General features: G+C 50.8%; 1 protein-coding gene across 8 annotated transcripts in view; it reads right to left on the bottom strand.

Moving 5' to 3' along the window:
* The window catches only part of Cd6 (CD6 molecule), a 38883-nt gene that overhangs the window by 4580 nt on the left and 21317 nt on the right, over window positions 1-12986 (bottom strand). For all 8 annotated transcript variants that reach the window (XM_075973525.1, XM_075973523.1, XM_075973521.1 and 5 more), the window contains exons 2-8: window positions 6655-6723; window positions 5434-5784; window positions 4574-4885; window positions 3863-4165; window positions 2325-2387; window positions 652-792; window positions 227-322 (exon numbers count right to left, since the gene is read on the bottom strand). In XM_075973525.1, the coding sequence (XP_075829640.1) occupies window positions 227-322; window positions 652-792; window positions 2325-2387; window positions 3863-4165; window positions 4574-4885; window positions 5434-5784; window positions 6655-6723 (1335 nt within the window). The remainder of the gene's footprint in view (window positions 1-226; window positions 323-651; window positions 793-2324; window positions 2388-3862; window positions 4166-4573; window positions 4886-5433; window positions 5785-6654; window positions 6724-12986) is intronic.

Here is a 12986-nt window from a genome sequence, read left to right on the forward strand (position 1 = left end):
CAAACACTTGGCTGTATTTGCTCAGAACTCAAAAGCTCAGAGTCGGTGCAAGGCTGAACTAGAAAGTCGGCTAAGTCAGAGAGGCTGTGACTGCTCAAGGCAACACAACCTATGTATAGTCTGGCCTGGCTCCTCCTGTTGGTGCCACTTCAACCTCAACAATGGTGACCCTCCAGAGTCCAACCTCCCGTCTTTCGCCTGCCTTCCCCCATGGGGGACATCCTACCTTCTTTGGGAATGGTGATGGGGACAGCGTGATAGTTATTGCTTCCTGCTTGGGTGGCAGCGGGCAGGTTCTGGTGGTTCGCTGAAGCAGGGAGGGCTGAGGAAGGGAGGCAGAAGGCTTACACATCATTTTTATTTTCCCTGTTACACCAGATGGACTTTCAGGTTCCATCAAGGGCACATTTCCTTCACCCCACACCCAACACAAACGCAGAGTCTGCTTCTCCCGAGAAACCTCCGCTAGTAGGCCCTACTACTATGCGTGCTTGGAAAATCCTTCCCACCAGCAGGTTTCCCCAGGCCTGAGCTGGGTGGTCCTTGAAGGACCACTCCCACCGGGGCTCTTCCACACCTCCTGTATTGGGGGATGCCTAAACCTCACAACTACTGTTTCCTGTGCAGTAGCTCTGGGAAGGTCACACCTACCATATCGTCCTTTCGCTCTCAAGAGAAGAACAGCAATGCAGATGAGGGAAACAAGGAGGAGACTTCCCAAGACAATACAGGGTATGAGGAGTGTCAGCTCTTGAGACTCCTTGTCCTTCACGCTCACCGGCACAGAAGATTCTGGAAACCCAATTCAGGCAGGAAAAGAAATGAATGTGAGCCCCTTTAACACCTTCCTTTACCTTTTCAACTTTCATGAAGCATCCCCACCTTCCTTTCCACCATTTTCCTCCTCCCGTGTCTTTTATTCAAATCTTCCCATCGGCTTCTAAGTGCATATTAAATGAGCAGTCGACTAAATGTATTTACTGTCTGAAATTTCCCTTTGGCTACTAGCCCACAACTCACCCTCCCTCCCCTACTCCCTCCCTGTTTCCCCCCTCCCTCCCTCCCTCCCTCCTTCTCTCTCGGCCTTCAGCACCCAGCCTTTGTTCAGCAGACAATCATCTAGTACCACTGTGTGTCAGGCATTATAGCCTAGGGTTACACCAGATGACATTATCACAGGCCTGGAGGCTTTGCCTGGGGCAGGGGGAGCTGTAAGGAGGGCCACAGGCTCTCGCTGTTTCTGCTTTCCCAGAGGAAAACACAGTTCTCCATCAGTTCTCACTTTCTCTCCTTTCCTTTCTGGCTGCTGACAGAGATGGTTTGGGCTAGGAAGGGAAGGTTGATTTGCTACTCAGAAGCAGTGTGAGGGAATGCTGAAATGTGGGGGTTCTGGTGTGTAAACCCCAAGGAAACCGCTGGGGCTAAGGGAAGTGTTGACAGTGGATTCCCACCTGACTCCAGGAGGCCTAGTCTCTCTCTGCAGTAGGTGTGACTCCCCACCCTGACTTCAAGAAGGGACATGGGAGCTGCAAGTTCTGTCAACCTCATTCCATAGCCTGGGCAGTTCCTAGAGCCTCACTCCTGTCTATTTTCTTTATCCGTAGCCAGGGCCTCTGACAGGACTCTGTTCCTTTGGTGTCTCCTCAAGGCCCTGTCCTGCCCCATCTTGAGGGTCTGAGGCGGGTGCAAGTGATCAGGCAGAGCAGCAGGGAGTGCAGCCAGTGCTGAACCTCCACATAGCTCTTCCTGCACAGACCACTCTGAGTGCTGGGAAACTCTCTCATGAAATCAGAGAACATACCCGCAGCAGGGATGTGAGCCCCAGGAGCCAGTCCTGGTTGCTGGCCAAGCTACACAGGACTAGCAGATGGGCCTGGTACAGGTCTGGAAAGAAGCTGAAGTTCTGAGTGCTGGCTAACAGGGCTGCTGTCACCCTAACTCTGGACTTCAGCTTGTTCCTCAGATTTTAGAGAGGCTTCCCTCAGTTGATGGGAGGGAGGTTGCCGAAAGGTTTGAGAAATAATGCAGGAGGGTACTAAACCACACACCCTAAACCTTACTCACACTGACTGGTGTTCTTGGTGCCAGGAGGGTGGCACCCAAGTGGTTTCAAAGCACTTAGGATCCCTCTGGCTCACAAGGCGTGCGTGTGCATGTGTGTGGTGTATATTGCTCACATAGGTCCTTTATGGCAGGATACCCCCCAAGGGACTAGTTCATCGGTGGGATTTGGGGTCCATCAGCTGTCCCCAGGCAGACACCCATGACTACATGAACACACATGCAAACACAGGCACCTGCACTGTGGGAGCAGCTACACTCACCTATTGTGTCAGGAACTCTGGAAGGCACTTCAGCAGTGGACAGGTTGAGATGTCTCCGGGAGTCTGTTGGAAAGTACCACCAATTTATTTAGTGAGTTTACTGAGTACCTACTGTGTACCAAGCCTTGGTCTAGAAACTGAACAAGACAGACAAGCGCCCTGGATCTCACTGTAGGCCTAAGGGTACAGGAACCATGCCCATAGCAGTGAGAGGAAGTGGCTTCAGTTAGGATGGGGGTGGATAGAACTATCCCTTCTTCCTCAGTAAGCTGCTGCAGACCGTGTCCTTTCCCCACTCAACTTTCAATTGCTCTTTGGGACCTCAGGAACTAGGGAGCTGTGTTCTTGTCAACATAATCCACACCTCCTCTAGCGGATCTGCTTCCTAGCTTGTGGCGCTTACACAGGCCTTAAGCCACAGCATCTCAGCCTCCAGCTACCCAGAAGAGCACCCTTTATTCTGAAGCCTCAGACGTTGAGGATCCAGCATTTCAGTCTCCAGCTACCCAGAAGAGCACCCTTTATTCTGAAGCCTCAGACGTTGAGGATCCAGCATTTCAGTCTCCAGCTACCCAGAAGAGCACCCTTTATTCTGAAGCCTCAGACGTTGAGGAGCCAGCATCTCAGTCTCCAGCTACCCAGAAGAGCACCCTTTATTCTGAAGCCACAGACGTTGAGGAGCTGTCCCGGTCCTCCTTGCTGCTAAACAGCAAAGCTGGAGTCAGGATTCTGAGCCCCACAGGGAGGCTCACACTGGGTTCCTGCAGGTGGGGGAGCCTCACGTTCATACTATAAAGCCTCTGTCACTGGAGCAATGGCCTCACTCTGTGTGACAGCGTGTCAAGTTTGGTTTCTTTCACCACACCAACCTCAGCAGGATTTTTGGTGTTTCTTTTCCCCCCTCCTTTCCTCTCTTCTCCCTTCTTCCCTTCCTTGAGGTATTGAGGTTTGAACCCAGGGCATCAGGCACACCTAGGCAGGTGGTCTACCACCAAGCTGCACCTCCAGCCTGCTTTTGCCTTTATAAGCCATAAGCCACCAATGTTATGACTTCCACTGTGGTCTTAGAATTGGAGAAGTGCCATAGCAGCCTCCTCCTACAGTGGGTGTAAGACCGGACCGAAATAAGCTGCCAAGAGCCTGGCAGTGTCTGGCATGTGACTACAGCTCCAGATGCTGTCACACATGTTATTACCGTCCATGTGTCCTAATCTGTTTTCTCCTGCAACCATCACCTTTGGGATAGCAAGTTGGCTTCACCTCCTGAACCATTCCAATCAACAGAGACCAATTACTTAGCACATAATAATGAATTCCTTGGTAATCACTTAATCCATGAATTTGGTTCTGAGTTGAGTATCTTGCAGGAAAACAAACAAAAAACCAAAAAAAAAAATCATTCTGATCCATTAGTAATGTCTGCCTGAGCATGGTAAGGGCAATGATCTTTCTTGGGCCAGTATCTGGCAGTTGCTAAGCCATCTGTAGGCTGAATTTGTGGATTAGATCTAGTGGTGGAGGGACTGGGGAAGGAGTACCTGAGCAGACGACTCTGGCTGCCAGCGACTGGCGACACAAGAAGGAGTTGTTGAACCGCCAGGAGCACTTGCTGAGGGTGGGTTCCTCTCCTTCACAGGAGTAGTACATTCTACCCTTCAGGGAATGCGGCAGCCCCCTGGGCCGATCCACCTCCGATCCGCACCCCAAGGACCGACAGAGCACTTTGGCCTCAGACGAGTACCACTCGCTGTCACACACGGTGCTCCAGACCCCTCGGAAATACACCTCCACCTGCCCTTCGCAGGAGTCAATGCCTCCAGTCAGTCGCCAGGACTGGTGCTCTGTGGGCAGGTAACAGAGTCGAGCTAGAATGTTGTGGGCCCAAACTGCTGCCAACTTAGAACCCCAACGCAGAGATGAGCACAGACAGCCCTTGTTTTCGTCCCTCTTGCACCTGTGATCCCTCTGTCCACCCCACCTGCTCTGGCCAGCCCCCTGGTGGGACTCTAGATCTTGGCTGCTCAAATGTGAGCTGTGAACAGATAGCAGCAGCTCGTTCCGGGGGTTGTTACAGATCACTTCACTAACGCCATTGCTGTGGATATAAAAAAGCAGCACAGGCGGGACCAGAAGCCCTGGCTCAACAGTGATGAGGGAGGGGTAGATATGACACTCCCCGCCTTCAATCCTACTTCTACTATGGATGCCCCATCATAAATATATCACCTCCTTCAGGCTCACCGACTGACCTGAGCATACCACTCCTGCGTCCTCCTTGTGACCGCAGTACTGGTCTCCAGGCAGCCCCCGACAGTCCCACAGATAGGTCTCAGTCCCGGAGCAGTTCACCTGGTCTCGGTGAATGGGTCCTTGGCCGGGGGTGAAGTGCAAGCCAGCCAGCGCTTGCACTGCCCAGCCGCACCTCAGTTGCTTACACACCACGTGCGCATCCTTCAGGTCCCACGTGTCATCGCACACTGTCCCCCACTCGCCGTGCTCCAGCATCTCCACGCGTCCAGCGCAGCGGCTGCCGCCGTCCACTAACCGCACAGCCTGGTTCGCTGAGGACGGGAGGGTTTTGGATGTTGGAGGTGGGGCAGGAAGAGTGGGAGTGGCTATAACCTAGAGGGAGGATTGGGAGCCCCCTCTAAACTGTGAACCCCGTGGGCGTGACTTAGAGATTATGTGAAAGGAATGTGAAAAACAGGAGGCAGGGCTAGGGACCAGGTAGGCAAAGCCTTGAGTATTATCTCAGTCACCAAGACTCAGAGCAAAGACAGCCTGGAAGTATGGCAAATTTATCTATCTGGAGGGAAGAGTGAACATATAGTCACAATCAGGAAGGGTACAGGGAATAAACAGATTGGGTTAGCATAGGAGACCAGAGAGGACCAAGAGGATGCTCTGGAGATCCAGCTGAGGAGGAGTCTGCAGGCCATATCTGAGGTGATGCTCAGATCTGGTAATGACATGATTTAGTGGGGCATCGACATGGAACCCCTTGAGCTGGTACGACTTGGGAGGCTGGTGGTGGAAGTCTGGGGACCAAAGTTTGACTGTAGTGGTTGAAGTCTAAACTGTGGGGTAGTTAGGGGGCAGGAACATGTACCTGCACAGGTGACCCGCACCAGCCTCTTGTCGCTGCTGCACTCGTGGTCCGCCACCTTGCATAGCTGCCAATTGGCTCCGCTGCATCGCACAGTTGGTGCCTGCGCCCATGTCGTATTCCCGGCACTGCTGATGTTCCCAGAGGTGGCCCCGGGTGACAGCTCTGAGATGGGTGGCATCAGGTAGGTAGCCTTCTCCAAAGCGCCGCATCCCAGCGCTTCACACACAGCCTCGGTAGTGAGTCTGTCTCCATCCACCACGCATATAGGCTCCCAGGACGTCATCAGTAGAACCTCCACAAAACCACTACAGCGACTGCTCCCGTTCACCAGGCGGACCGCCAGCTGCTCCTCTGGAAGCATCAAATTTGAACTGAGAGCTCTTCAGAACTTTGCTCCCCCATAGGAATGGGGGTGAAACTGACAACTGGGGGATCCACCCTGTTTCATGACCTTGGCCAACACCTCTCCCAGCTCTGGTTCTCTGGCCTTCCTGCAGGTAGGATGCAGGAAAGACAGGCGCACATCAAAGCCTCACTCTAGAGTTCAGTTTAGAGAAAATGTGTGGCTCAAGAACCAAACTGGTGCTTTATGGTAGGTGAGACGCAGTGTGAGAATCAGAGGCTGGATTCCACAATCCCCTATCTGGTACCCCTGTCTCCAGTGGCATCCTTTGTAACAGAAAATCAGGATTTTGGCTCAGGGGCCCTTGTTGGACCAAGAGTTCCTTCCTAGTCCCTGGGTTGCACTGAACCTAGAGGACACACAAGACCTGCTGTTGCAGTGGATTGGGTGCCCTTCCTATAGGAACCTTTCTTAGGTCCCAGGGACCTTCCTATAGAAATAACCTGTTCCTGCTCCCGAGAACGCGCCCCACTGCTTGCTCACAGCTAGCTCTGCACAGAGTAGGGCATCAGTAAACACTTGCAGAGAAAATGAAAGACAGGGTTGATGATACTCATCACCCCACCACAAACCCCGGCTTGCACTGCACAAATCCCTCAAGTGGCTTGTGGTATACATGAGACTCTCAAATACAGTCGTTCTCAGACAGCAAGGAGAGCCTAATGGGACCTGGTTCCCAGGCCAGGAGGAAGGGGTATTCTCTGGAGTCACAGGGCTTCCTTGGTACCTGAAAGTCCACTGTCCTTTCTCACTAACCCAGAGGCAGTCTGCTTGGCCTCAGAAAGTTAACTGCGGGCCTGGGAAAATGGTGTGCTTACCTGGGTCCAAGGGTACGTGTGTGGTGCTGCCGTTTCCGCGCTGGACAGAGGGGAATGGAGACGGGAGGCCTGAAAAACAAAACAGCAGTAGCCAGGGTGGGTGAGGGAGCTCCAGCCTGGGAGCCACCAAGATGTCCTAACAACGGGAGCCTGCTGAGGCTTTTGGGAAAATGTGTCCTCAGCCTCAGGTTCCTTTGTTCCCTTTAGCCTGGGATGGGGGAGGCTCTCTCTGTGTGGGAATCATTGTGCTACAGAGTGCTTTTCAATGACAGAGAAACTGGATTTCTCTAAGGGCCTGTTCCAGATCTTTGCATATCATAATCCGTTTACTCTCAACAACACAGTGCAGGTATAGTTATCGATCCCATTTTACAGATCAGAAAGGGAAACACAAGTGATAAAAAAATGCGTTGCCAATGCCAGATAGGGGGCTTTTGTCCCTTCAGTGCCAATGCTGTCCACGCTGTCCTGGGAGGCAACCTCAGCATCTGCCTAGGGCTTTGGGCTTCTGTTGGATCCAGGCTATGGGGAGCTATAAAAGAGCTGAGAGAGAGGGAGGCCGGCAAAAACATGCTGCTTGTCCCCCTGGCCCCCTCCCTGTGAGGTCCCTTGAGCAGGCTGTTACTTATCTGAATGCCATTGCTTCTCTCAAAGGATAAACCTTCCTCAGCTGTCTCCCTCCGGATTTCCCTGCTCACTGTGTGGTCTAGGGCCCAGGGAAGTCCCGGGGCAGCACCCTTGGAGACACAGTCCTTCCTATCTAGGCTCTGCCATCACTCTGATAGAAAGTCATCAGGTCTTTAACTGCCAGTCTTCACCAGTTCCGTCCTTTGCTTCCCAGCCTGACCTATATGGGGAAATGACTCAGAATTCAAATTGCAAACTCCACAGCGACTGTAATATTCAGAGCGAGAATTCAGATGCGCATGAATGAAGATTGCAGAATTTTGCAGAATTCCGGTTCCCATAGCAATGAGCCCAGTGCCCAGGTGTGGCTTTTAATATTTGTGCATATGCGGGGGAGGAAAAAGAAGGGAGGGTTGGAATGGTGGCTGGGGGGCTATGTGTAAGTGTATTAGCAAGTGATTGAGACTCTGTATTGATCTGGTTGAATGTCCGTGTGCATGTGCAAAATCGTGTTTAGGATGGGGTGGAGCTGGGGGTTATGTGTGAGTGTGTCAGCATGTGATTGATACTTTGTATTTATCTGGTCCTATGTCCAAGTATGTGTGTATGCAACCGTGTTTGGGGTGGGTGGGGGTTTCAGCTCCTTTGGTATCATCTCTCTCTTAGGGCAGACAACCACTTTCTTGTGCGTAAAGGTGAGTGCTATTTCTCCTAGACCAGAAAGCTCTGTAGGGCAGATCCCAGCTGGGTCCTCCAGGACTCGATGTTTGTTGATTGGCAAACTAAATGAAAGTGCAAACTGGAAGCTGCCAGCTCCCAGGGAAGCTGTCACCAATGTATTGAAATTGGCTGTACTCCAGCACCATGGGCTATGTGTTACAGGCACTGTCCCATCCCTGGTTGCAAAAAAAGACCTGGCTTTGTGTGACCTTGAATTTCTTGCTGTAGGAAAAAGAACAGAGGCTACCTCAAGCCTTCCTTTCACCATGATCCCTGTTCACAGAGATCCCAGGGCAGGAATCCTTCCTCCTTGTCACCAACACTTTGACTGACCATAAGTTCCCATTTCAAATTGGGTCACCTTTTTTCTGCAATAAAACTTCATGAAAAGAAACTTTTGCTTTTCCTGGAGAGTTTACCTTGTACCATTAAGAAGCCTGGACCTAACAAGGTGCAATGCTGATGGAAGAGACAGCTCCGCGGGTAAAAAGCACTTACTACCAAGCCTGAGGACCTGAGCTTGGCCCCCAGACTCAAATGGTGGAAGGAGAGAACCTGCTGCAGTGGGTTGACTCTGACCTCACGCGCATGCCGTGGCATGAACACACACAAACAAATAAGTATGCTTTTTGGAAAGGAAAGCAGTGTTCAGTGCATTTTTATGGAATAGCACAAAACTACCCATGAAGTCAAATGTCTGTCCATGGGCACACTGCTTGTAAAGTCTGGTCTGCTCATAGCATGGCATCATATGCAGCCCTTTGAAAGACAGAGGGTTGAAATAGCGGTGCATGCCTTTAATCCAAACACCCTGGAGGCAGAGGTAGGTGGATTTCTGCTTGAGGTCAGTCTAGTTTGCCTAGCACATTCTGGGGGCAGGAAAAGAGAAGGAGGAGGAGGACGAGGAGGAGGAAGAGGAGGAGGAGGAGGAGAAGGAGGAGGAGGAGGAAGGAAGGAAAAAGAAATAGAGCCACATTGATCTGAGGGATTTTCATGCTCTATTAAGTAGAAAAGGCAAGACACAGAGAAGAAACAATGAAGGAAGCGTTTCGTTCAATGGCTGTACTCTAGTTTAATAAAGCAGTCACGTGTGCAAAAGGTATGTATGTGAACAATGAGAAAACATTGAAATGCAAAGCTCCTTTTACACCGCTTGCATGAAATAGATGGCAGGTGCTACTGCAAGCATATTAAAAAGAAGGAAAGCAGGAGGCTTTAGTGGGGTGAGTGTCTGACATGCCTTGGGTCCCATCTTCTGCACTGCACAAAACGGACACAGGAGCACTTGTGTACATAATCCCAGCACTTGAGAGGTGGCGGCAAGAGGAACAGAAATTTAAGGTCATCCTTGGCTAAAAATGATTCACTGTTGTATGTTGAATTCACTGACCACCTTAAATTGTCCTTCATTTTCCCCAAACACAAAACCTTGAACTGTGCTTTGTGTGCTAGAAAGCAATGGACCAGGAAGGGGAAGAGGTGGAGAGGAAGAAAGGGAGAGAGAGCAACCCCAGGCAGCAAAGAGGCTGCTTTTGCAGTCCGGTCCCACGCAGAAGCCCAGGTGGGACAGGAGCTGCTGTGGAGAAGGTTCCAGGGGAAGGTGCCACCAAGGGGAAGGACAAAAGTCCAAAGGAAGCCAGGAGCAGCACAAGTCCATAATACCCAGCGGGACCGAGAGGAAGCCGGAGAATTCCAGGTCAGCCCATGCTAGGTATCAGAACCGTCTCAGAAAGAAACAACATCAAACCAGAGCTGCGGAAGAACCCAGGACAGTGGTACATGTCTGTAAATCCATCACCTCAGAGGCACAGGCAGGAGGATTAGAAGTTCAGTTGCTCTTGGCTACATAATAGTGAGCCTCAGTATCAGAACAACAAAGCCCATAGAAGAGTCTGAGGAGCTAGGACTCTGATTTATCCTGTGTCTTCAAGGTTCATGGGCATCCCAGGGAAGGGATGCTGGAGGGCAGTGGGGAGAAGCCTGGACAATAAAAGAGAAGCTGAGGCCCCCAGGCCATCCCAGCATTGGAACAAGTTCAGTAAGAAGACTCTCGCTTCCCTTCCCAGTCGTATGTGTCAGTTGGGTACCAGCTACAGCCCAGGGCGCCTGTGACCACAGCTCCACCCAAGATGCCAAAAAAAGCATAGGTGCCTAATGAAGTTGAGCACGTGATGGATGAAGGGTTCGTGTTGGGGAAGAGGAGAGGAAGGGAGGACTGAGAAATAAGGAGATTGAGTCTACAGAAAGAACCTCGTGGGAAGTGTGGTGTGTGCCGCTGCTGGCAGCAGGGTTAGAAGTGTGGAAAGTGTTTTCAAGTTCACATATCAGGAACAGCCGCAAAGGAAGCCCTCCGTACCTGTGCTCTGCCTCTGGGCTTGTAGCTTGCAGGAGTGGCCTTGAGGGTTGGGGGTGAATTGGAGCCAGAGAGCTCACCTAAATTGTGTATTTCCCCCCATTGGATTGGGGGAAAAGGGAAGAGAGGGGGAGAGAGTAGAGGAGAAGGGAAGGGATGGGGAACTTCTGGATCTGGTTGCTCATGGGGCTCAGAGTCCATATCCGGAACTAGTGGTTGGAAAGACCTTGCTCCAGCTGAGACTCTATGTCTCTGATCCCCAGGTGACTCCTTCCCAAACTGGAAAGAAGTCTCACCATATTACAAGTTCGTTATAAGAATCAATATGACATTTAGTCATTCAGGGCCTGGGGACCACAGCACTCCAAATGCGCTGTTGTTTCAGATAAAAGCTTCTTGTCAAAGTTCTAAAGGCAAAGCAAGCAGATACCCACTCTTCCCGAAACTGAAGACACCTGAGGTCTCTGGAAACCACTGGAGAGCTGACTGGGAGCACACACACTCAAAATGTTTGTCATAAATTACTTAGGAAGGGGTTTTAATGGCTGGGTGAAGGTTTACAATAGAATGGCAGTTCACCCTCTAGAAAACTGGTAAATCGGATAAAGGCTTTGCTTCTGAGCCTGACAACCTGAGTTTGGTACCTGGGGCCCACGTGATGGGAGAGAACAGACTCCTGCAAGTCGTCCTCTGATCTGACCATCCCAATCACACCCCCACAAAATATATAAAAACTGAATTTAAAATGGAAGGTAAATAAATAAGAAAGCAAAGCAAACCTCTAGGTGTGCTTAAGGACATTTCCCAAGAGAGTTCATTCACTAGGGGAGGGGATCTACCCTGGATGTGGGTGGCATCATGCCACAGGCTTCGAGAGGAGAGCAAGCCATAAGTGCAGCTATGTGTGTGCTCTCTCTACCCCCTTCCCTTCCCTTCCCCTCCATCCCCACTTCCTTCTCCCCTCCTCTCTCTTTGCTCGCTGGCAACCATTCAGTAAACTTTGCCCTGCCATGTACTCCCTGCAGTGATGGATGGACACCTCTGAAACCATAAACCCAAATCAATCTCCTTTCCCCTTAATTCACTTTCAAGCGTATCTGCCACAGCAACAGAAAGCCTGGCCAACACAGCTCTGCTATATTTTAAGCGACACATGGGCAGCATCCATATCCGCTTTGCGGGCCACATGCACCGAACACAGAGCCTCGCACAAAAGGAGTGCTCAAAGGATAGAAATAGAAGGAGCTCAGTCTTTGCCAGTGAGGAGAGATCATCGGAGAAAGAAAACACATTCTCCTACTGTGAGGCTTTCTGTTTCCTGCCTGCTTCGTGTTCCCTTAAAATGTCCATGTATTCTACATCAAAACGAAAGCTGGCTCACCTACTCACTCATCCATTTTCAAATGAATGTGCCAGGTGCTGCCCACGGCACCAATAAAATGAGTTTTAGGGCTGGCTATCTGGGCATTCTGGTCACACAATCCTGCAGAGAAAACGAGAAAAAACCATATGGCCAGGTTAACCAAAGCCAACTCCCTCCTGGGGAAGGAACGAACAGCTTAGATGATTGCAAGATCTGGGCATTTTCCACACAAATGTCAGCATTCTCTAGGGGAAGGCGCAGAGGGGAGAACGCCAAGCTAAGCACTTGCAGAAAGGGATTGTGGTTGGTTCTTGTCGTTAATTTGCTGGGTGACCTTAGGTGAGTCCTTTGCCTGTCGACTCTGTTTTCTCAGTGGTATAATGAGTAGATGACCATTTTGATCTCTTCTATCCCCTACAGTCTTTGATAATTTGATTAGACTCTAAAAAGAGAGAGAGAGCAACTATTGAACACTTAACGTGTTCTATAGATGTACCTGTCATTCAGCTGTTTTACGTGGAAGATGGACCAGAGGTCTCCCAAGAACTCTCTAGAATGGGCCCCCTTTTCAGTCTTATCTCACTATCAAATAAGCAGACACAGTGAGGTGCAGCAGATGGTCTAGGGACACCCAGCTGGTCAGTACCAAGGGCAAGATTTGAAGCCACTCACTAAGCCCCCAAGCACAGACAGAACAGCGTATTTACACGCCTGGCATCTGCAGAGGCTGGGCCACTGCCACTGTGTGTGGAGAGCTCACGGATCTGAAAAGACTAGAGATTGTCCTGATCAGCTTGGCGGGAGAGCTGTCTGTGCCGGGCACGTGGTGTGTACAGCCGAGGGGCTGGCAGTTTCATTTCACTTTGTCTGAGGCATCGCTATTCATTTTAAGTTCACTTCAGCCCTTGGAGAGCTTCTCTAAAGGACAAATTGTCATCATCACCATCATCGTTGTGTGAGGTGGGAACTCATGCCACAGTGCATGTGTGGAGGCTGGGGGACAACTTTGTGGAGCTGAGTCTTTCCTTCCACCTGTGTATAGATTCTGGGCATCTAATCCATGTCGCCAGGCCTGCTCGGCAATTGTGCTTACCTCCTGAACCATCTCTATTGGCCTGGAGAGTTTTTAAAAAATGCTCGGAACAACTTGGGTACAACAATCTCCTTGTTCAACTGGATAGTTATGAAATCTTAATACAGATAATTCCTTTTCCTTCCCCCTCCTCTTCCTTCTCTTTCTCTCTCCCTCCCTCCCTCTCTCCTTCTCTC

Source organism: Microtus pennsylvanicus, chromosome 5 (assembly GCF_037038515.1).
Source record: "Microtus pennsylvanicus isolate mMicPen1 chromosome 5, mMicPen1.hap1, whole genome shotgun sequence".
NCBI classification, from domain to species: Eukaryota; Metazoa; Chordata; class Mammalia; order Rodentia; family Cricetidae; genus Microtus; species Microtus pennsylvanicus.